Here is a 25,656-nt window from a genome sequence, read left to right on the forward strand (position 1 = left end):
ACTTATTCCACTGGTAGATCATTTTGTCAAGTTGAATTGACTTAAACAAAGTAAAATGTTTCTGATTTGTGTTTTATAGATCATATGTGGACATTAAAAAATATAAAAAATATAATAGAAAATATAATTCTTTGTTTTTGCACTCATCAGGTCCAATCTGCCCAAATAACAAAGACAAATACATTTTGGGTCCTATGAGGTTAAGTCATTTTAACTTCACCAAATATATATTTTTTGCCATGTATTTCATCTCTACAGACCGACAGAGGGTCAGGCTTCATTTGAGATTCACAGAACCATAGTTACATTTATAACTTTTGTTTCATAGAGTCATAAAACCGAACCATAAAAGTTACACAGTGTACCTTTAAAATCTCATCGCAAACTCACAGCGGAATCGACTCTGACTCTGAATCCTTCACTGTGATTGGTTAAACTCACTTAACATTCTTTAAAAGTGACAAACTGACCAATAAGAGGAGAATTCATCTTATTTAACTTCAGGCTTTCTTCCCGATTTGAACAGATTTATGAACATCTTCGAAGCACAAATGTTGCTCAGTTAGATCATGAGTTCGATCATGAGTTAGAGCTGTTTTTGACTTGTTTTTGACTTGTTTTTGACTGGTGTTTGACTCGTGTAGGTGTGCGTGCGGACGACAGACTGACCGTTTCGTAGGAGGTGACCACTTTGCGCAGCACGTCCGGCAGCAGGCCCTGAGGCTCCAGGCTGGGGTACTGGTCCGAGAGGTTGAAGAGCAGCAGAGGAGCTCCGTCTGGTCCTGAGAGCCGAGGACACAGGGCCAGGAGACTCTGCTTGAGGTTGGCCACCGCCGACAGCCCACACAGCTCTTTGAAGGACACCAGCGCGTTCTGCAGCAGGACACAGCAACGTCAGACTCAGCGAGCGTCTCAGGTGGGAATTTATACATTTATAGGCGCTTTTTCACTTTCAAGGAACCACTCGCCCGTTCACACACACACACGTTCACACACCAGTGCACACAACAGACTGTGTAAAGAAGTGGACTAAGTGAGAGTGACGTCACCCACAGCGTTCGGTTACAGCTCGGGACGGGCAGGATTAGTCGATTAATCGATAATTGACCAGTAAGAATTTCGTTGTTTACGTTAATTAATCAACAAACCAAATTTAGGTTGCTGTGCGTCCTATATTCCACTGAGTCATGTCCTTTAGTCTGACAGAAGTTGAGCCGCATCAGCAACACAAAAGTTTTTTTTTTCTTTGCTTAGGCTGCGTTCAGAATGTATCCTGAAGTGACCCAAATCAGATTTTTTGTCTCTATGTTCCTGTATCTGATCTTTTAATGTCAGTCTGAACCACACAGATCAGATTTTTTCAAATGTGACCCAGGACACTTGGATATGTGCTCCTGAAACTGATACATATCTGATCTTTAACATGTGACTTCAGTCTGAACGGACAAAGTGCATTCATCCACCTACACGTCATCAACAAGACACAAACGTCACTATTCTGCGCTGAAGTCGGCGAAAATTGTTAATGAACTCCGTGTCACTGAAGTGAAGCACATCTCCACTCACCACAAAACACCACGACCAAAAACCTCGTCCTTCTCCTTCTCAATCTCCTCCTTAAAACAAGTAAGTTGTTCATGTTGTGGCTCCGGTACGAGAGGAACTTTAAAATCTCCAGGTGCTCGATGCTGCGTCCATGTTTGTTCAACTTGTGTAAACACAGAGACGCTCGCTGCGGTTGACGTCGTCGTGTCTCCAGTGTCACATGTGGGACACTTTTGGACCGTTTAATGTTCACACTGGAGTCACATACAAGTCACATTTAACTGGAAATATGAACGACCTCGAAAAAACATCGGATTTTACAAAAAAATCTGAATTGAGCGTTAAGCCCTGCAGTCTGAACGTAGACTTAGTTTATGCAAATGAGTCATGTGGTTTTAAGTTTTGTTTCTGTTAGATTTGCACAAATCTGCATTAAACACATTCTAATGTCAAACGGGCTGATGTGGCTCTAGAGTCGTTACGGTTTAAATGTCGTAAAGTTGAGTTTGCTTATGCAGATTAGTGCAGATAGCAATAATAGTTATGATCATTTTAATATTAAAACATTAAGGATCAATCGAAAATTGATCGTTAGTTCTCCCGACAATCGATTAAGAAAATTTAATTGAATGCCCATCTCTAGTTACAGCGGCGAATTTTGGAGCCAGACTCTATATAAACTTTTTTCACAGAAGTGTCCCGCTGTAGGTTTGAGGAACTTCCGGTTAATGGTTTTCTGTGGTAAAATGTGTGTGGAAATGCTTCATAAATCTGCCCCATCACCAAATCTTCAACCAACAAACTCCACAAAGGAGAAACATTCTTCATGAACAATTTATCCACAACGATCAAGAGAAGAAAGAACAAAACTTAAAGGAAACAACGAGCTACATTAGTCACACAACAAACTAAAAGGAACTTGTTCACTCAGACTGATTCTACAATTAAACTAAAAATCGATTTCATGACATTGATATTCGATAGATTTAGTCTTAGTGTAGAGTGAGTTATTTTTGCGTTATTTTTTTCGTTCACTCACGCGTCATCGTGCTTCTGTATGTCCAAAGACGCCCTTGTTGCTTTAATTACAAACACACACAATCCAATTCCACACACTTTTCTTTCACCGTCTGCAGCAGATTTACTCCCGAAAACACCCGACCAAACGCGGAATAAAAAGCGAAGACGCGACGACACTTTTGCGTCTTCTGTTCAGGCCGTCAGCAAATAAACGTAGACTTAATTCAGTAGAGTTTGGCAGCTCCGGGTCTGAACTTGATTGACTTGATGGAGTTTAAAAACACAGTGGAGCGGAACACCGTGCTTGAAAGAAGAACTCAGCCTAAATGTGCAGGGTTTGTGCGTTAAACATGTGTGAATGAAACAAAACACAACTCCAGGTCTGTTTGTGATGAGGAAACTGCGTTAGAACAGAAAAAAGTGCGATGATGTAATGTGAGTTTATAGAATGTTGACGATGACCAGACGATATTGGAATCTGTCAAAAACGTCCCAAAATGTGTACGTGACTCTGTAAACATCTTGATAAAAACTCCTCGTGACATTCTTTTGAAGGAGTTTCAGCTTCTAGACGTACAGTTTTGCTTTGGGGAGTGGAGTCATTCCGTACATATTTAGAAACAAGCTGAACAGAAAAGAGATAAGTCCACACTCCAGAGTTTAAAAGACTCCAGAGCAGCACTTCAGAGTCCAAGTCTAATTCAGATTTTGTTATGCTTTTTTTTTTTTTTTTTTTTAGGGCCGAGCACGTTAACGCATTAATTTTGCATTAACTGATTAATTAATTATTGCCAACAATGATTTTTCTCCTTTCTTTGTATTTATTTATTTATTTATATTTATTTTTGTTTATTTATATTTATTTTTGTGTTTATTTATATTTATTTATTTATAAAAAGTCCACGTGAGCGAGTCTAGAATGTTTCTTACTGCTGCGACGCTCACAGGAAACAGAGAAAGAAAGCGGGATAAACAAACCTGAAGAAGACTGAGGAACTTTTACACGGACATTTTCATTTTAAAGTTCTTCAGTCGGTGCAGTCGACACAAAAACAGTCATTTGTGACACTGCAACTCTTGACTGTTTTATCATCGGAGTTTCACGAGTCTCAAATATCACCTAAACCAAAACACTGATGCAAATCATTCAGTGAAACAAGTGGAGCGAGGCTTTGGTCGAACAGAGATGCAACGTGTCAGAGCCGTCGCTCCGCACACACAAACGCACAGCGCGCAGGCACCAAGAGCTTTTGGGGGCACCACCGCAAGGTCCATCGCTCTTTGTCGCAAAACCCACAAACCCCAGTCTCACTTTTCTTCCACGAGAAGCCAGTGCCACTGATGAGATTCTTCATAATAATAACAGTAATAATGGTAAATGCTCACATTTTTCTATAAGCGCTTTTCCACCATCAAGGCTCAAAACACTTTACAACAAGGAAACACACACACATTCACACACCAGTGCACACAGACACTGTGGGCAAGGTGGGTTAAGTGTCTTGCCCAAGGACACAACAACAGCATTCATCTGTGGGAGCTGGAATCACACCAGCAACATGTGGGTCAGTGGATCTAAACTCTCAACCTGTGATGTTTTTTTATGTCGAGAGCTGGAATCAAACCGCCAACCTTCAGATCAGTGGGCGAATGTTCTACCAACTGAACTACTGCCGCCCATGACAATAATATACCTGCATGTCTTAGGAACTGACTTTGATCAGAAAAACTTCTAGGAATTGACAAACTGCATTGAAGTGTTTTCTAGTTGTGTGTTCTGTTTTCTAGTTGTGTGTTCTGTTTTCTAGTTGTGTGTTCTGTTTTCTAGTTGTGTGTTCTGTTTTCTAGTTGTGTGTTCTGTTTTCTAGTTGTGTGTTCTGTTTTCTAGTTGTGTGTTCTGTTTTCTAGTTGTGTGTTCTGTTTTCTACTTGTGTGTTCTGTTTTCTACTTGTGTGTTCTGTTTTCTACTTGTGTGTTCTGTTTTCTAGTTGTGTGTTCTGTTTTCTAGTTGTGTGTTCTGTTTTCTACTTGTGTGTTCTGTTTTCTAGTTGTGTGTTCTGTTTTCTAGTTGTGTGTTCTGTTTCAGTTTTTTTATGTTTTTGACTGAGATTCTCATTTTTATATCAGACAGGAAACCTTAAAGCCCTGACAGCGGAAGCACATTTCAGTTTCTTATTTAGTTTGATTTGAATTTTTCAGTTGAGATTTTCTCTGAACACTTTCTTTTCCTGCTGCTGATTACATGAACTTTACTTTCGAAATCAACTCATTAAGACAAATTCTAGGAACTGACAAACTGCACTGAAACTGTTTTTTTTTTTTTTTTTTTTTTTTTTTTTGAGTAAGAAGGAAGAAGAATAAACCTGGACTTTACAGACTCGTGTCCTGCTCCTGTAGAAAGAAAAACAAATGTGACACTTTCATTTACATTTCCAATAAAACGTCGCTGTACGCTACTTTTGAATTCATTCATTAGTTTTGCGTAGAACACGAGATTAATCATGATTAATCACAGGAACGATTAACGCAATTAAGATTTTTTTATTTTCGCACAGCCCTAGTTTTTTTTTGTGATTTTTTTTTTTTGCGTCTAAAAACCTCCCAAAGTCACATTACATAACATTAAAGCTGCATTGTGTAACGTTTGTGGTCGAGGTTCCGTCAAACGCTTTTCTCCATGGAGACGTTATTACTTTTTAGGAAGTTTATTCATACCAAAAGCTTAAACTCTTACACTGTGGTCACATTATCTTAGTAGTGTCTAAACACAACACAGGCTTTGTAATTATAGTGATTAACCTGTAAAGCTCGTTTCTCAGTCAATTATCCACAAATGAAATGTCTCTGTCAAGGGTGGAGGTTTTAAAAGGAACAATTGACATTTAAAGCAGCTAAATAAACAAATAAAATAATTGTTATTCTCTTGAAAGGTTTTATATAACACAAACTTGACTCCTGTGAACTTTTAAGTCGTGTTCTAATGTCGTTTCCTCCTCAAAAACAAACCTGGAGTTGTGTTTCAGTCACATGTGTTTGTTATGTGCTCTGTTCCACTTTGTGATGTCACGAAGTGGTAGTTTTCATGTTAATGGCTTCTTTTACCTTTTGTGTTGTTTTGTAAAATCATCCAAATGTTTCTGGTGAAGTCGTGTGGAGTTTAAACAACACGTATTTCATTTTGAAACGTCTTTTCCAAAGAGAAACGTCTTGGATTCACACCCTGGGCTAAACGAAGAGATGGATTTTTCACTCTTTCTGTAGCTGCAGCTCCCCCACCGTCCACACGAACTACACAAACTACACAAAGTACACAAACTACACAAACTACATGAACTACACCAACTACACAAACTACACAAACTACACCAACTACATGAACTACACAACTACACAAACTACACATGAACTACACCAACTACATGAACTACACCAACTACACCAACTACACAAACTACTACACAACTACACCAACTACATGAAACTACACAACTACACCAACTACACAAACTACACAAACTACACCAACTACACCAACTACACCAAACTACACCAACTACACCAACTACACCAACTACACCAACTACACCAAACTACACAAACTACACCAACTACATGAACTACACAACTACACAAACTACACCAACTACACCAACTACACAACTACACAAACTACACAAACTACACAAACTACACGAACTACACAAACTACACAAAACTACACAAAGTACACGAACTACACAAACTACACAAACTACACAAACTACACAAACTACACAACTACACCAACTACATGAACTACACCAACTACACAAACTACACAAACTACATGAACTACACCAACTACATGAACTATTTGAACTACATGAACTACACAAACTATATTAACTACACAAACTACATGAACTCCACGACCTATATGAACTACACGAACTACACAAAATACATGAACTACACAAATTATACAAACTACATGAACTACACCAACTACACAAACTATACAAACTACACGAACTATATGAACTACACAAACTACACCAACTACACAAACTACACCAACTACATGAACTATTTGAACTACATGAACTACATGAACTACACAAACTATATTAACTACACAAACTACACAAAATACATGAACTACACAAATTATACAAACTACATGAACTACACGAACTACACCAACTACACCAACTACACAAAGTACACAAACTACACCAACTACACCAACTACACAAAGTACACAAACTACACGAACTACACAAACTACACAAAACTACACAAAGTACACAAACTACACAAACTACACCAACTACACAAACTACATGAACTATATGAACTCCACGACCTATATGAACTACACGAACTACACAAAATACATGAACTACACAAATTATACAAACTACATGAACTACACAAACTACACAAACTACATGAACTATATGAACTACACAAACTACAATAACTACAATAACTACACGAACTACACAAACTATATGAACTACACAAACTACACAAACTACATGAACTACATGAACTACAAAGCCGCTCATACAAACTATTTGAACTATAAAGCTGCTTCCACAACTATTGAACCACTTCTGCCTCAAGATGTTTTGTTTTTATCAAACTGTTGCCAATTGTCAAGAAGAGACAAGTTTCCTCCTGTTAACAACCGTCCACCAAATACTTTTTAATAACTTTTCTTACTAAATTTCTGGAGCTTTCTACTTGTGATAAAGTTGATTGAAAACTATTTTTGAATTGTGTTGTGTAACGTCAGAGAAATATGTATCAGTGAGTGTGTTTACATGCACATCAGTGTTCGTGTTACTGTGTTTACATGAGCAAACAGAGACACTCATATCCACGTGTACATGATCAAATGGAGTGTCCCGGTTTCTTGACATAATCTTACAAATGCACAAGCGCAAAAATGAACTTAAATCAATTTCATAAACCAGGAAAAATACAAACCGTGAGCTCCTTTAGCATAAGAAGCTAAGGAGCTACGAGATCTCCCACAATCCACTGCACACATCAAACCAACAGATTCTTCATTCAAATCTTCTGCATAAATAAACTCAACTTTACAACATATAAACCATAAACACTATAGACACATCAGCCCGTTTGATCAGATCATTCAGCTCTGATCACATTTGTTTACGTTTTACAGAAACAAAACTTAAGACCGTTTGGCTAATTAGCATAAACTGTTAGCGGCGATAAAAACAACTCGCTCCTTGTGCCGCTGATGTGATTCAGTTTCTTTTGGACTAAAAGACACGACTCTGTGGATTATGTGAGTTATTTCTGTGACAGAAGAGGTGCTGATGATGGTGAGTCTGTTCTGTGTGTGTGTTGTACAGGAGATAGTTCATGTTTTAGTTTTTCAGCGTCACACAAGTGCAGGTCGTACATGTGCAGGTTTAGTGCATTTCACTCGTTTGGTCACTTTATTTATGTTGGTCAATTTATTTTTGTCGCTACTGTTGTGGTGAAAGACTGGAAAGTGTCTTTTGGACGCATGTGACTCAACGCTATGTTGCAGTAACCGGGATACTGCGTTTACATGCACCATGAAGAAACCGTGATACTCAAAAAACCCGATCATAACCGTGTTATTGATGTGCATGTAAACACACTCAGTGTTTTTTATCTGTTGTGTTCTGAACAGTTTGTTGTCAGTTTACTTGGATTCAACATGTAAAATGTTTCTGGATTAGGGACGGGCATTCGATGAAATTTTCTTAATCGATCGTCGGAAGAATTAACGATCGATTATCGATTAATCATTAATGTTTTTATATTAAAATGATCATCATTATTATTACTATCTGCACTAATCTGCATAAATAAATTCAACTTTACGACATATAAACATAACGACTCTAGATCCACATCAGCTGTTTGACATTATAATGTGTTTAATTCAGTTTTGTTCAAATCTCACAGAAACAAAACTTAAAACCACATCACTAATTTACATAAACTAAGTGAAGATAAAACTCCAGCTCTTGTGTCGCTGATGTGGTTCAACTTGTGTTGGATTAAAAGACATGACTCAGGTGAATACAGGTCAGTGTGACCAGATTTGTGTTTGTCAAAACCAGGACAGCGTACGGGGGGAGGGGGGCGGGGCCTCGTCATCCACATTGAGCGACTCTCACCTGGAAAAACTTTTTCCCACTGGACACAGAAACATATGTGCTGCTTTATCCACTGTGCACATGGACTCACACTTGTCCCAACGCAACGGAAAGTGTGGAATTTCTTCTACAAATCCTGGTTAAATCCACATTTGTGCTTCGGTTCGTTACAGACTGACCCACTGTTTGTGTCTCGCTCCTTCTGATGCAGAGACACATGTACACACCTGTTTGGTCACGACACACAGCAACATACATTCGGTTTGTCGATTAAAATTAACGTAATCGATGAAATTCTTAATGGTCAATTATCGATTAATCGATTAATCATGCCCATCCCTATTCTGGATATCTTGTTTTTAATGATCACGTGTCTGGGGTCATCACACCTGCTGCTCGCTCCATCAGCCCTGAAGAAGATGAAGGAGTCGAAACGCGTTGGTGTGACCGTTCATAAACACACCGCAAATCAGAGCCATTATTTTCGTTTTTACTCAACAAGAGTTCAAGCTCTCTGGTCTGATGAGCACCTGTCTGCACACGTTTCGCTCCAGTGCAGCTCCAATATCTTTATTTTTATACATTTGATTTTGTTGAGTTGTGTTGTGCTTAAAGAGGCGGGGTTTTACTCTATGGGGCGTTAACTCAACATAACAGTAACTTGCTCTATTCAAACAATGCATTAACACGTTTTATAAGCTTCATTTTCATTTCTGACGCTCTGAAACTCTCCTCTCTTTGCTCCTCCCATTAAGTCACTCCCCCTTCAGAGCGCTATCACAACACGATCGGTGTGAAACCCTCCGCTGAAACTACTGCACGTCTGAAACTACTCGAGTTGTACTGTACAGTTTTGCATCATGTTTTTGTGCTTGGGTGAAGTTGTACAGAATCTTACAGATAAAACCTCTTCAGGCGTGTTTTTGATGAGGGACAGAGTAGAAAGTAAAGCCCGACCGACAGTGTTGGGAGGGTTACTTTTCAAATGTAATCCCCTACAGATTACAGATTACAGATTACATACCCCAAAATGTAGTTTGTAACGTAATCCATTAATTATTTAAAGTGAGTAATGTAATCTGAATACTTTGGATTACTTGATATTGTCCTGGTTTTAGTCCTGGTTTAGTTCTGGTTTAGTTCTGGTTTTAGACCTGGTTTTAGTCTTGATTTAGTCCTGATTTTAGACCTGGTTTTAGTCCTGGTTTAGTCCTGTTTTTTTGTCCTGGTTTAGTCCTGTTTTTAGACCTGGTTTTAGTCCTGATTTAGTCCTGGTTTTAGTCCTGGATTTAGTCCTGGTTTTAGACCTGGTTTAGTTCAGGTTTAGTCCTGTTTTTTTGTCCTGGTTTTAGTCCTGGTTTTTTCCTGGTTTAGTCCTGGTTTAGTTCTGGTTTAGTCCTGATTTAGTTCTGGTTTTAGTCCTGGTTTAGTCCTGATTTAGTCCTGATTTTAGACCTGGTTTAGTCCTGGTTTTTTGTCCTGGTTTTAGTCCTGTTTTTTTGTCCTAGTTTTATTCCTGGTTTAGTCCTGGTTTAGTTCTGGTTTAGTCCTGATTTAGTTCTGGTTTTAGTCCTGGTTTAGTCCTGATTTAGTCCTGATTTTAGTCCTGGTTTAGTCCTGTTTTTTTGTCCTGGTTTTAGTCCTGTTTTTTTGTCCTGGTTTTAGTCCTGTTTTTTTGTCCTGGTTTTAGTCCTGGTTTTTTGTCCTGGTTTTAGTCCTGGTTTAGTCCTGGTTTAGTTCTGGTTTAGTCCTGATTTAGTTCTGGTTTTAGTCCTGGTTTTAGTCCTGATTTTAGTCCTGATTTAGTCCTGATTTTAGTCCTGGTTTAGTCCTGTTTTTAGACCTGGTTTTAGTCCTGTTTTTTTTTTGTCTTGGTTTAGTCCTGGTTTGGTTCTGGTTTTAGTTCTGGTTTAGTCCTGGTTTTAGTCCTGTTTTTAGACCTGGTTTAGTTCTGGTTTAGTCCTGGTTTTAGTCCTGTTTTTAGACCTGGTTTAGTTCTGGTTTAGTCCTGGTTTAACCCAAAATATGAAAACAGTTAAATCCCTCTGTGTAATCCATTTATTTCAACCAAGTAACTGTAATCCAATTACCACTCACTGAAACAGTAACTGTAACTGAATACAGTTACTCATCATTTGTACTCTGATTACATAACTCTGGTACTTGTAATCTGTTACTCCCCAACACTGCCGACCGATATATCAGTTGGTCATTGGGCATTTAGAGACGTATCGGCCTACATCTCGCCGATAGTCCACGTGGGCATGTTAGTTGTGGTTTTCAGACGTGATTATGCGCAAGAGTCAGTTTTTCCTGTTAATTATTTTGTATTTTGCCATGAAATATCAGAAAGGTAAACAACCAAAAATATCAAACTTGATCGTTTCTATTATGCTAGATTACAACAAAAATCTGCAGCGGAACAATATTAATTTTAGCTGCCCTCATCTGTATTAAAAAAAAAATATTGGCCTACAGCAGGTGTGCTCAATACGTCGATCGCGATCTACCAGTCGATCACCAAGGTCGTGTGGGTAGATCGCCGTGTCTCGTCTCGGACTCGCGTTTGGACTCGGTCTTGTCTCTCACTCGAGGTCTGACACTCAACAAGTGTGATCATATTTCATTCCGGCCGCTGCTGTTGGTAATAAACTTGTAGCGGGTGCAGGAGCGTGTGGGGCGTCTCAGTGCAGCCTGTGCGCTCATTTGAAACCCGCGGAGACTCTACGGCGCATCACAAACACACACGCTCCCTATGCACGGCTCGTCTGCGACAGCGTGTGCCCTCGTGTACCAGCGTGCATCACAGGGCAGGTTCAACTTTTTTAAAACTACTGCTACTGTATCGATATATCACCAAGAGTATTTTTAGGTGTGTTTTACTAAATTATTTTGTTACAGCTACAGTTTTGTTGCTTGTGGAGTGAAAGGAAACTCATTTATGCGACACATTTGACATTTTTACTGTTCTGATGATTAAAATGTTTGTGTTTCATATGAACTTTGCATAAGAAGTGGATTTAACAAAGACTTTTAGTATCACAGCCACGATTTAGCCTTTATTTTTTATTGAACCGTATCGAATCGATTTGAAATATATTATATCGAATCGAAAGTGCACTGTAACGAGATATGTATCGTATCGTGGCCTGTGTATCGAGGTATGTATCGTATCAGCAACTTCTTAATGATACCAGCCCTACTTCTCACGCTCTCGCTCTTTCCCGCGTAAAGCTCAGACAGGCTCCTCCCACAATGCGCAGATTAGAAGGACAAGACAAAACGCGAAGCAAAAACTGATCTAAATGTATGTTAGAGTGTTGGCACAGAGGAGCCAACAGCACAGAGCCGATCTACCGCGACACGTGGCTAAAGTTTGCCTAATAAACGTGCACAAATACATCTGGGTTTGGTTTGATAAATGTGCAGAGGCTAAATCCCGCTGTAAAACTCGTACTAACCATGTAACTCCAGTTAGGAACCTGAAAAAACAGGTTTAAAAATCCTAATCACTGTCTTTTCTGTAAAGTGCTATTGAAAGTTCTCTTCAGTCCAGTACAGTTTACTTGAATTTGTAGTCGGTTGATAATTTTTGACTTGGACATTTTATAAGCAGCTCGTGTGCTGAAAAAGCGTGGGCACCTCTGATTCAAGTGATTACAAACATGTAAAAAGTTGAATTGTGTTGTGCAGTTTTATCTCATGACGTTATGCAAGATACCTCAAAATGTGTTGTACATGTAAGAATGAATAATACATTTACAAATAAATATATGTTTAACGTTTTTGTATTAGGTGTTAGATCTTTCAGACACGATCATTTTAAAAGTAGCTCACATACTGTAAAGGTCTGAGCAGCCCTGGCCTACAGAAAGCTGTGATGTCACCTGAAACCAGCATTACCTCATTATGAAGCTGAGACTTTCTATATTATGTCCATTTAATCCAATTTACAGACAGATAAACGTCCTCATATGTGGCGCCGCATCAGTATTTATCTGTGGAGTCATTTGTCTGTGTCTGTGACGCCGTACTGCCCCTGAACGCACCACCAGACTCATGTCACTCTCGTTTAAAGGGCCCATATTACTAGGGGTGTGCAATAATATCAAAAATATCGATATATCGTATCGTTTAATGTGATGACACAGTATCGATATCGGGGACTGCTGTATCGATATATCACCAAGAGTATTTTTCGTATATTTTACTGAATTATTTGGTTACAGTTTTGTTGCTTTTTCAGAGGAAGGAAACTCGTTTATGCGACACATTTGACATTTTCACAGTTTTGATGAATAAAATGTTTGTGGTTTATATTCACTTTGCACAGGAAGTGGTTTAAGAAAAACTTTTAGTGTCACAGTCATAATTTAGCCATTATTTTTTGTTGAACCATATCAAATCAATTTGATACGTATCGTATTGAATCGAAAATGCACTGTATCGAGATATGTATCGTATCGGCAACTTCTTAATGATACCCAGCCCTACATATTACACTATATTGTGATCTACGGTATAAAGTTTCCTCATCACAAACAGACCTGGAGTTGTGTTTCGTTTCGTTCGCTCATGTTTCACACACAAACTCTGCAGATTTAGGCTCAGTTCTTCTTTCAAACAGAAAACAAGAGTCAATTTTGCGTAACATAGAACATTTCAGTTGTGCTTTTTGTCTCTCACCTGCATGTTTTCTCTGAGATCCGTGGCCTCCCTCAGGGACAGCAGCGCCGTTTTGAACACGTCGTCTATGGTCCGGATCAGCAGCACCCTCATGCTCGCGTACTCCCGGCTCTTCTTCCCCTTCCGCACCGACAGCCCCCTCTTGTGCGGCTTCCCTCCTCCTCTCCGGTTCGTAATCGCCACGTGAACGAAGAGCTGCGTGTGCGGAAGCATCTCCCCCGTGAGCGACTGAAGCGGCACGTGGCGAAAACCGGGCTGCAGGCATTCGAAGGGTATGGTGTACTGACCGATGAACTCGTCGCCGATATAATCATCGTCCAGAACCACGAATCGCACCATGGCCAACTCCGGCAGGTTTATCTGGAACTCGAAGCTCTCGTCGAACAAAGGGTTATCCCCGTTTTGGTGCACCGTCCTGGTCCTTTGTTCGGCGCAGTCCGCGGGAATTCCGTGGATCTCAACGTAGACGTAAGGGTCCACCACGTCTCCTTTAGCTCCAGATCCTTTCGGTTTGGGGAAGTTCTGCCCGCTGATGATCTTAATGTGGAGAAGCTGTGGAGAAACCCCTGGCACTGAATCTTTGGTGTTGGCACTAAAGTAGGACACTTGCTCCCTCATGATCGCAGGCCGGAGAACGTACCCGCAGTTCCCGTTCTGCCGAAACCACCCGATGTTCAGATCCATCATGAGTCCTGGAGTTTGGTAGTTCATGGCTACGATTTGGCACCCGCACTTCCAAAAATCTTGCGGATTCATATTGCTGGAGTCGATTCTCATGGGACTGGGGTAGACGCGCGCTAAAAACTTCTTGTTGTAGTTCACAAAATCGCCCGGGTAGTCGTTGGCACATCGGCTGGCGAAGACCTCGTTGAAGGAACACAGCTCCCACGGTTTCTGGTTCTGAAACGACGCCGGGAAATCTTTGAACTCCACAGATTGGCACATCGTCACCAAGTCGGAAAGATCCTTGGAAAGCTGGAATTTTTTGTGTACAATGGCAGGCGGCTGTTCCGTGGATTCTATGCTCAAACGTTGCGACATTTCCGCTCCTTCGTCTTCGTCCGTTACCTCCCCTTCCGTCGCTACGCAGTTCACACTTAACTTTTTACCTTTCAACAAGATCTTCCCCTTGAGCGACGCTGGCGAAGGCAGGTACGGATCTTCGGGTTTGGGCGAAACTAGGTGCATTTTATCCCCGAGGATTTTCTTCAAATGCTGGTACATGACTCTTTGCTGCTTTAACGAACAGTGGTTTTCTAGACAAAGTATGAGCGGGAATTCCGAAGCTACGAACGCGTATTTATTAATCACGTCGATAACGTTACGGAAAACGATCTGCGACGTCATCGTGTGTCCAGTGTAAATGACCGGCTCGTTGTCGGGACCGTCCCAGACGTCCAGCTCCACGCTCCTGCAGCCCATTTTCAAAGCTCGGATGTATCCCGTTACGTCGGAAGGGCCCCTGAACTGGTCTTCTATAAGATATGTGTTGTGCGAAGAATTGATAAAATAATGCGAGAGAGGTTGGTTCATATCTTGGCATACCGTTTTATGCTCTGGATCGAAGATATGACATTCCTGAGACATAAGGTAGTTGGTGAATCCGTCCAAAGAAAGCCAGTTGTTGATTTGCCCCTCTTTCGATGGTTCATACTTCTGGATAACCTCTATGCTTGTTTCTTCGCTAACCTGCGGCATACCCTGCTCCGCCTCGAGAAAAATCATCAAGTCCTTGGTATCTAAAAACTCCTTGTTGCTAGAAAACTGTACAAATAGGAAATAAATCTCTGGCCTCGTGCACAAATCGTGGTAAACTTCGATGAACTCGTCTCTCGTAACGTCAGAACCGACTCTGTCTTTCGCCTTGAGCAGCTCCTTAAATTTCAGTTCCGTTTTGACGTTTTTGAGTCCGGGGTTGAGCTCTTTGATGAGCTGAACCGCTGTGCATATGCTAATCTGTTTGCTGTGGCTAGTGTCCGCGTTATCAAAAAGTTGGCTCAACCACGACGAGCGCATGTTGTTCTGGCTGCTCTCGATCACGTTTAACGAATGCTTCCCGTACGAAATCAGATACCTCAGTCCCGTCACCCAAATGTTGGCGACGTCAGCAGTGTTGGCGACCAAATCCAGCGACTCGTAATTGTCCCCAAAGATGATCGAAAAGGCGCAGTCCTCTGAGATCTGCTCGTAGGTCCCGTTCGTTCTAAAAGTGTCCGTGTTCTTCCCCGTGCGCACTTCTTTGATGGACTTCACGTCGATCTTGGCCTTGTCCGATTCTTTCTTGGAGGGCTCCCACCGGAGGGACTGCATGTCTGCGTCCAGGAGGAAGTAGCGGTGGTAGACTCTGGAGTTGGAGCGGACCTTCTTGAGCTCTGTGCCCTCCACCATGGCGCTGAGGCAGTCGCTGGCGCTGCTGATCTTCTTCTCCGTGGGCATGCTGCTGAAGGACACCGTCTTCTTACGTTCTTTGCGCTGCCTGGAGCCATCCTGAAACACAGAAACGGAACAGATTAGAGAGGTCAATATACAAGAGCTGATATGGTTTTAAGGGTGTATTGTGTAACATTGTGTAACGCTTGCAGGTAAAAATGACAAAATATTTTATTGTGTATTTCGTGTAGATTCCACCATTGTCACATTTTGCAGAAATACAAATTAATGACCTGGGACAATCTTATTCAATTTAAAAATATCTGTCTAATGTACAAGATTAAACATGGCTCGGCTCCCCCTTCGCTGAATGACTTTGTAAATTTCAGATCTAGTGAAGGCAGAGTGAGCAGAGGAGCAGTGAGGGAAGAGGCATTATTCCTCATAGAAAAACTGGATTTGGTCTGTTTTCTCCGTCAGAGCTTCTCATCAGTGGAGACAGAACATCTCCCTCATTCTCTGCTTTTAAAAAGAAAGCTAAAAAGTGGCTTTTAGAAATGCAAACGTGTGAACACTAAAACTTTTATTGTATTTTTGTGATCTTATTGTACATTTGTGTAATTTTTGATGTGTAACTTTTAAGTGTATTTTCTTTTAGGATGCATTTTTGACATCTGGCAAAGGGAACCGATGCAAATTAGCTGTTATCAGCGAACTCGGGCACATTTACATTGTTTTGATGTTGATTAATGTGCATTGTCCCTTTTCAAATAAATAAATAAATGTTGACAGCGTTTTTGGGGGCTTTAAAAATGCAAAAAATCTGAAACTAGCCTCCAGAGTGGAAAAGTTGAATCCACTCCGCCGTAGTGTTTCCGTCTACACTGCCCAAGACGCAAAACTCTGGTCAGATGTGCTCAGGTCACGTACGCATTTACGTCACAAACATCACCACCGAGTCGCCCGACATGCAAACACAATTGAATTCCATACAGTTTTCCATCATTGTATGCACACAGATTTAATCCCCAAAACACTCATCTAAACGCGGAATTGTTACGACTAGGGACGAGCATTCGATGAAATTTTCTTAATCGATCGTCGGAAGAATTAACGATCGATTATCGATTAATCGTTAACGTTTTTATATTAAAATGATCATCATTATTATTACTATCTGCACTAATCTGCATAAATAAATTCAACTTTACGACATATAAACATAACGACTCTAGATCCACATCAGCTGTTTGACATTATAATGTGTTTAATTCAGTTTTGTTCAAATCTCACAGAAACAAAACTTAAAACCACATCACTAATTTACATAAACTAAGTGAAGATAAAACTCCAGCTCTTGTGTCGCTGATGTGGTTCAACTTGTGTTGGATTAAAAGACATGACTCAGGTGAATACAGGTCAGTGTGACCAGATTTGTGTTTGTCAAAACCAGGACAGCGTACGGGGGGAGGGGGGCGGGGCCTCGTCATCCACATTGAGCGACTCTCACCTGGAAAAACTTTTTCCCACTGGACACAGAAACATATGTGCTGCTTTATCCACTGTGCACATGGACTCACACTTGTCCCAACGCAACGGAAAGTGTGGAATTTCTTCTACAAATCCTGGTTAAATCCACATTTGTGCTTCGGTTCGTTACAGACTGACCCACTGTTTGTGTCTCGCTCCTTCTGATGCAGAGACACATGTACACACCTGTTTGGTCACGACACACACAACAACCTACATTCGATTTGTCGATTAAAATTAACGTAATCGATGAAATTCTTAATGAACAATTATTCGATTAATCATGCCCATCCCTAGTTACGACCAGCTCGTTGGGGTGAGGGAAGAAACAAAAATAAAACCAAGATGGAAAAATTGAATAAATGAAGTAATGTTTAATTAACAGGAATGTAAAGGTAAATCAACAAAACACTAAAATATACAGAAAATCCTCTAAACTAAGAAACAAAACTACAGACGACGAGTTTTTGTGCCACAAAACGGGTCACACAGGCTTAAAAAATAACGAGTGGTTAACTAAAGGGACACAAACAAAACTAACACACAAGTTCCTCAAATTAAACCAAATAAGCACAACACAAACAGAATCAAGTGACCAAATGTGTGACCAAGTGTGCGGAAATATTGAAATATCGATATATCGTATCGTTTAATGTGATGATACAGTATCGATATTGTGGGCTGCTGTATCGATATATCACCTAGAGTCTTTTTTTGGTGTATTTTACTAAATTATTTTGTTACAGCTGCAGTTTTGTTGATTGTTTAGAGGAAGGAAACTCGTTTATGCGACACATTTGACATTTTCACTGTTTTGAGGATTAAAATGTTTGTGTTTCATATGAACTTTGCACAAGAAGTGATTCAACAAAGACTTTAGTATCACAGCCACGATTTAGACATTATTTTTATTGGACCTTATCGAACTGATTTGAAATATATTGTATTGAATTATATCAAATCGTAAGCTCACTGTATCGAGACATGTATCGTATCGTGGCCTGTGTGTCGCGATATGTATTGTATCGGCAAATTCTGAATGATACCCAGCCCTAATTAAAACACACACAAAACTCAAGACCACAGACCTGGGACCGTAACAGGAATAAAAAGTGAAGATTTTAAGATACTTAAAGCTTTAAGTCAACGCCAATACCCGATATTAACTGATTCTGTCCTACAAAGGCAAAAGACTTTAACTCTCCAGATGTGAAACTGAGAAAAATGACTTCAAAGTTTCTGTTTTGTCCAGACAAAAGTATAACAAAAGGCAGGGCTCCCAAAAACACAATTAGTATACATGAATAATGAACAATAGTGTAATGAAGAAATCTTTGCATGTGGAAAATACTGAGCTCATATTGGACCTTTGACTCTTATTTTGCATTTCCTGTATCTGCCTTTGTGTCTTGAGCCAAAAATAAGTTTTCGTGCAAAGGCCAAATGCAAAAACTGACATGATCATTATTATTATTTGCTTAATTTTGCCCAGACTTCCATCCGTTACAAGAAAAACACCTCACCGAAGTCGAGTCATTATGGAGTTTGTTTGAAATGATCTAGAAGAGGTTTGGATTTCCTTTTTAAATTGCTGATCAGGATCGTGCGGCGACGCTTACGCAGTTTAACAGTCTGACTTTGCAGTATGACATTGTGTACAGTATGAAGAAATACACACAATACTTCCACATTAAAGATTAAAACTGACGTATAATTGAACACAAAGGTTTATTTACTGAATGAGTTCAGACCCTGAGTCAAGGCCAAAACTAAAAGAAGGAGGCAAGAGGTTGGATTTTAAAAGAAAATATACTTAAGAACTAAATCACAAACTAAACATAAGCAGGTTCTACCTTTGGCCTTCGCACGAAAACTTATTTTTGGCTCATGATACAAAAGCAGCGAACAGGAACTGACAAATAAAGTCAAAGGGCAATTTTGAGCTCGATGTTTTTCATGATATTTATTCACAAGATAAAGGAGGTTTCACATACAAACAAAATGACATGAACTCATTTTTGACCAAACATGATTTTTCCCCGAAATTGTCAATGAAAGTTTAAAATACCATTACAGAGACGCAGCAGCTTTGTAATTATAATGACCAAAAAAAAAAAAGAATGAAAATCTATCATCTGTGGACGTGTTGAGGCCAAATAAACATCACCCAATAGAAAAAAAGGCTCCCTCATTTTCTATTGGCTGTTAGGTTGTCAATCAAACTCCCTACGTTTGTAGTGTAACTGACTCGTCGGCGCGCGGGGATTATGTGGTTTATGCAGCGGTTCTTAGAGGCTTTTTCAAACTGTAGCTTCCTCACAAAGTTTGCCGCGATGTCGGACGAGAATCCACGACCAGTTCGCCGCAAAAGAAAGTCAGTTTTTGAGGTTGCCGAAAAAAGAAGAGAAGAAGGGGAAAAGGAGCGAAGACAAACTGAGGTGATTCTTGGAGATTCCTTCCAGCAATTGTGCGACTGAAGCAGACGAAGGGTCAAAAGACTGAAGACGCGTCGGCCACTAAATTATTTCTAGACAGGAAACTTCAACAGTAATTCTGAACACCCACTGGATGTAAACAAATGTGATTTCTAGAGTAAAGAGGCGGGAGGAGGTGTTTCTACTGAGGTTGTGGAGGAGGGAGGTGGTGTCACATGCACAACATTTGAAACAGGACGGTCGCTGTATTTCACTTCCCTTAAAAAATCCTCTATACAACGTTTAAAGATAATCAAAGTATAATGGATGTGGCGGGGCTCTATTAAAGTGCAGGTGGTTTATTGTGCCAGTGTCCAAAGTGCAAAAATCCCCAAAACAGTGCAAAAATATTTACAGTGAGCAAAACAGTCCAAAAAGTATTTACAACAAAGAAACAGGGTTGAGTTCAGCATTAACTGTCCCCTTTAAGATTCTGTACAGCACACCGACGTTACCTGCTCTGTAACCGGTGGCAGACTGATTAACAGCCAGGAACGGCTCCCCTTTATACCACCTGACTCCTCCCACTGAGCAACACATCAAAATCATTCTACAGACAAACAATTTAACCATAAACCTACCTTGTCTATGCTACGTTGAGCACACAGTAATAATGTACATTAAATGTCAAAAATAATAGCTGAAAAACGTAAAGAAAATCGTATTACATGACGCGCGTCACATGGTCAGCACCACGGCGCGAACAGCGCCTATTTCAACTACCAGGAAATAGTGGCTCGGTTTGGCAGAGGCGCCGCGTCGGAGGAGAGAGAGACGGCGTCATCGCACAGGTAAGAGACAAGTATGAAATAAACTACTGTAACGCGCTCAAGTGTGCAGCCTGCGAATTAGTAACGGAGGAAAGAGGGGAGAAGGCGATAACAGTGAATACGACGCAGATGAATGAAACAGCGGGAAACGGGGAGTGAACTGGTGTGTGTGGGATGAATCAGCGTGTGTGTGCGCGGGCACGTCACTGCAGACCGCGGGTACGTGTGGGGGAAAACACCACCTAAAATCATAGACGGACTGACTCCGTCACAATGGAACACAAAGGTGTATTTATTTCATGTGTTCAGACCCTGAGCCAAGGCCAAAACAAAAAGAAGGAGGCAAGAGGTTGGATTTTAAAAGAAAATATACTTAAGAACTAAATCACAAACTAAACATAAGCAGTTTCTACTTTTGGCCTTTGCACGAAAACTTATTTTTGGCTCATGAAACAAAAGCAGGGAACAGGAACTGACAAATAAAGTCTAAGGTCAATTTTGAGCTCGATGTTTTTCATGGTATTTATTCAATGAAATGAACTCATTTTTGACCAAACATGATGTAGGGATTGCCAATTTTTCCCCGAAAACATGGCCAATTTAACACAAATTTGATCCATTTGTGTTATGTAATTGATTTATCCTGTGAGTAACTTCCGAACAGCTTTGTATGAATAAAAGTTGAGTCATTATGAAATGTCTCCAGTCTCCATCAGCCATTAAATATTCTTTTTATCAAATCAAATACTGTGAGTATTGTGACCTGCTGCTGCGCTCAGGTGCTCAAGGTGGATTAGGACAAAGCCTCGTTGTGAAACAGGGCCTCAAAAGAAAAGAAAAAAGAGATAATCTCCTTTTTTGTTTCTCTCCACGGAAATCTTTGGTAAACGGCGAAGATTTGTACGATTTAAGAGAAACAAGAGTGAATATAATAAATATAAAGCTCAGTCAGGCAACCGAAATCTGATCCGACAAAGATTCAAAATACAATACCAGTATCGATATCGGTGCATCTCTACCTGGAATGTTCCACAGTATGGCATTAAGCTCATTTATCTTCATGGAAACAAACGTGATGCCAACAAGCCGAGTTACAAGTCAAATCTGAGGAGTTTTTTCAAGTTTTTCAAATTATTTTGATGAATCAAATCACCTGTAAATGAATAAATGCAAGATGGATAAGTTTAATGCCATATTGCAGAACATTCCAAAACAAAACTAATGAAATTTCTATGAAGACAAGCAAGCAAAAGCTGATATTTAGTTTTTTGGTCGATCTGCTGCCTGAAAACACACGCAAAACTTTATCTTAACACTTTAACAAGAAGAGAAACTGCACAACTTTGTTCTGGGGTGAGGGGAGGATGGAGCGTGAGATTGACAGGTGGATCGGTGCAGCGTCGGCAGTGATGCAGTCGCTGTATCGGACCGTTGTGGTGAAGAGGAGCTGAGCTGAAAGGCAAAACTCGATTTACAGGTCAGTCTTTGTTCCTCCCCTCACCTCTGGTCATGACTCTGGGTAACGACCGAAAGGACGAGATCGACGATACAAGCGTCGAAATGAGTTTCCTCCGCAGGGCGTCTGGGCGTCTCCCTTAGAGACAGAGTGAGGAGCTCAGTCACACGGGAGGAGCTCGGAGTAGAGCTGCTGCTCCTCCACATCGAGAGGAGCCAGTTGAGGCTCGGCATCTGTTCTGATGCCTCCTGGACGTCTCCCTCGGGAGATGTTCTGGTGTCCCACCTGGAGGAGGCCCCGGGGAAGACCCAGGACACACTGGAGGGACTATGTCTCTCGACTGGCCTGGAAACACCTTGGGGTCCCCCCGTAGGAGCTGGAGGAAGTGTCTGGGGTGAAGGAAGTCTGGGAGTCCCTACTTAGACTGATGCCCCAGCGACCCGGCCCCAGATAAGCGGAACAAAATGGATGGATCGATGGAGAAACTGCACAAACACAGTTCCCTTATGGGTTTGTGGTCAAAAAAAGGCAGTGGGTGAGTTTGTCTTAAATTTAAATAGCATAATTTGAAGAAAATAAGTAAAATCAGCCCAACATATCAGCTTAAAAATAGCTTATCGGCCATCGGTTGCTCTGGATTCTAAAAAAATCTGTATGATATTAAAGATTAACTACCGAACTTTTCTTGAATAAATGTGTAAATGTTTTAATTCTACTAATGCGTTTCATTTATGTATCACCATTATGAACATTCATAGATTCATTTGCTCAGTCCACACTCTGGCGGTTACGGTGGTAAGAATTTCTTGGTCAACTAAAGACGTCAAGTCGATCCATTAGACAAAACCACGACTACAGTTCAGGAATTATTTATACAGAAACAGAATACGAGGAAACTGTTTTCGTATAAAGACGGATTAAACTTGTGAATCATGAGTTTTATATTTAAACACCAAAAATACAACATTTTCGGCAAACTATCTCTGACTTCTCCTTTCTGCTGTCCTGTAGAAATCAGTGCACCAGACAAAAAATACGTAATGAAGAAGGAAAAAAACATATAAATCGCACTTTTGGGGGAAATTTCTTTTATAAAATCAGAAACCAGGAACTGACATTTCCTGTGTAAAGTCAAGTTGTAGTAAAAACAATAGAAGAGAGAAGAACAGACTGTTAACACCACTGTCACATATTTCACAGTTCTTCAGATAAACTATAAACAACAGAACAGAACAAGTTTAACTAAACTCTCCGTCTCACTCCAAATCACTAAATCACTTCAATTCTTCATCCTCGGTGTCACTTCTGAACAACTCGACCTCGACAATCCATGTCGTTCGTTAATTAGTTTTTCAACATAAAACCAAAGATAAGAAAACGAAATTGCTATTTTCTTCATTATTTGTCTCCAAAACCAAAATGAAAAAAAAAACAACAGATGATTCGATTTTTCGAAAAAACGGATAACGACCGTTTCCTTGATTTAAACAGGACTAAACCAGGTCTAAATGGGTCTCAGTTCTGGTCTGGTCCTGGTCCTTTTTTTTATATTTTTTCCTGCGGAATACCTCGGGGAAGCCCTTTATAATGAGTGTAACAACGAGGCCAGTTACGTCGCCCGGGTCGGCGTCACCAGGGCCCCACCCTGGAGCCAGGCCTGGGGTGGGTGCTCGACAGCGAGCGCCTGGTGGCCGGGCCTTTTCCTGTGGGGCCCAGCAGGGCACAGCCCGAAGGAGTGACGTGGGGCCGCCCTTCGATGGGCCCACCACCTGTGGGAGGATCCATATGGGGCCGGTGCAAGGAGATCTGACCGGCGGTCGAAGGCGGGGACCTTGACGACTGGATCTCTGGACATGGAGACTAAGCAATTCTTGTGGTGGTAAAATACTATTGTAGCCACATCTGCCCTGGGACAGACTGACAAATGCAAGGCTGCCAATCTGCACTGTCCAATCCTACCACACACCTTCCAATCACCAACAACACTCCTGCAACTCAACTATGCAAAAACAATTGAACCTCTACACACTTTCTATCTGATTATGAACCGTTTTTTCAGTTGTAAATTAGTGAGAAAGAGCCACGTGAGTCACTACATGAGCTGGTTGGCAGTGTTTTGGTGATTCACCCCGTTTCACTTCTCCATCTGAAAACGCTGTTCTAAAGCCGCGCTACTGTCCAAGAATAAAAATATATACATGTTATTAGGTTCTTCTTCAGACCAAGAGTTTGTTTTCATAGTTTCCACGGCTCCCTGCTCCTCTTCCTCAGAGTCTCGTGATGTTTCTGTGTCGTGTTGCTCAGTTGATTTAAACAGGTTTTGGCGCTGTCCTCCCACAGGTGGAGGCAGGACGACAGCGCCACCTGCAGTCACACTTCCTCAGGACAGAATCCCAGGTGTGTGAGAGTAAAAAAGCCCCTCATCCCGCTTTATTGTCCCTGGAACGGAGCAAACATCACAAACAAACGCCCTCGCTGGATTAAAGAGGCAATCGAAATATGGAATCATGCCCACGGGACGATAAACCAGGACGAGGGGCTGTTTTACTCTCACACACCTGAGATTCTGTCCTGAGGTAGTGGGACTGCACAGGAACCGAGAGGAAGACAGCTGCAAAACCTGTTTAAATCAACTGAGCGACATGTCACAGCCACATCATGAGACTCTGAGTAGGTTGGGCTGTATCCAAATTTTTTGTTAAACTTTCTCAGGAATTTACCGAGGTGTACAGTATTGTTTCAGTACGACTTTGGTAAACTACAAAGCCACACTGCTATACGATCTATGTGTACGACCTGTACACATATAATCTCTGGAAAGTTTCACATGAACCACCTCCAACACGACAGACACACAGAACAGACTCACCATCAGCAGAACACCCCTCTGTCACAGAGAGAACACTCATATTCCACTGAGTCGTGTCCTTTAGTCCGACAGAAACTGAACCACATCAGACATAAGGAAAGAACTGATTTACAGTTTATGCGAATGAGCATAAACTGTTTCATTTAAGTTTCATTTCTGTAAAACGTAAAAAAATGCGGCAAATTGCAAAAGTACTAGTATTTTTTTTGGGGGGGGGGACCAGCTCGCTTGCGGTCGGACTTGTCGTCTTGTCTTTTTCTCTTATGAGCGTCAAGTGACAACGGATAACAAACGGTGACAAACTAATCGAACGTCATCGCGCCACACAGTTAAAAGAAACATTATAGACACTTTTAGTTTTAAATTGTTAAACTAAAATTAAACTGAAAATACAACCACACATTTGTTCATGCTCATTTATGAAACAGTGATGAAACTGATACTGTTGATACTTTTTGATTCCGCGGGAAACTGTAATACTGCACAACCCCAACTCTGAGGAAGAGCGAAGGGAGCAGTCGAAACTGTCAGGTATGAAAACTGGTATATTAAGCTTTTCCCAAATCCTGTAGGAAGAAGAACAATAACGTCTTTACTCTTGATAAAATTCACCAAACATTCTCTTTGTTCCGGCTTTAAATCCTCGATCTCAGGAATCGTTGACAACACAGAATGTCTGTCTCTTCTCTGATTGGTTGGTGCCTGAAATCACACTTCCGGAGTTTTTTTACAAACCGTCTAGTGTATTCTGATTCCTGAACTAGTCTCTGTTGAGAAACGAAATTGA

The 25,656-nt window shown here is 40.7% G+C and overlaps 1 protein-coding gene and 1 pseudogene across 1 annotated transcript in view; both read right to left on the bottom strand.

The window, feature by feature from the left end:
* Positions 1-23,855, bottom strand: part of LOC110164313 (inactive phospholipase C-like protein 2) — a 76,511-nt gene extending 52,656 nt beyond the window's left edge. The window contains exons 1-3 of the mRNA XM_055163929.1: positions 23,685-23,855; positions 13,401-15,887; positions 670-873 (exon numbers count right to left, since the gene is read on the bottom strand). Of these exons, the coding sequence (XP_055019904.1) occupies positions 670-873; positions 13,401-15,887; positions 23,685-23,855 (2,862 nt within the window). The remainder of the gene's footprint in view (positions 1-669; positions 874-13,400; positions 15,888-23,684) is intronic.
* Positions 21,347-21,470, bottom strand: LOC129411944 (U5 spliceosomal RNA; annotated as a pseudogene).
* Positions 23,856-25,656: the final 1,801 nt, after the last annotated feature.

This window comes from Boleophthalmus pectinirostris, unplaced genomic scaffold (assembly GCF_026225935.1).
Source record: "Boleophthalmus pectinirostris isolate CB_2022bp ecotype Guang Dong unplaced genomic scaffold, ASM2622593v1 HiC_scaffold_6, whole genome shotgun sequence".
Taxonomy (NCBI): domain Eukaryota; kingdom Metazoa; phylum Chordata; class Actinopteri; order Gobiiformes; family Gobiidae; genus Boleophthalmus; species Boleophthalmus pectinirostris.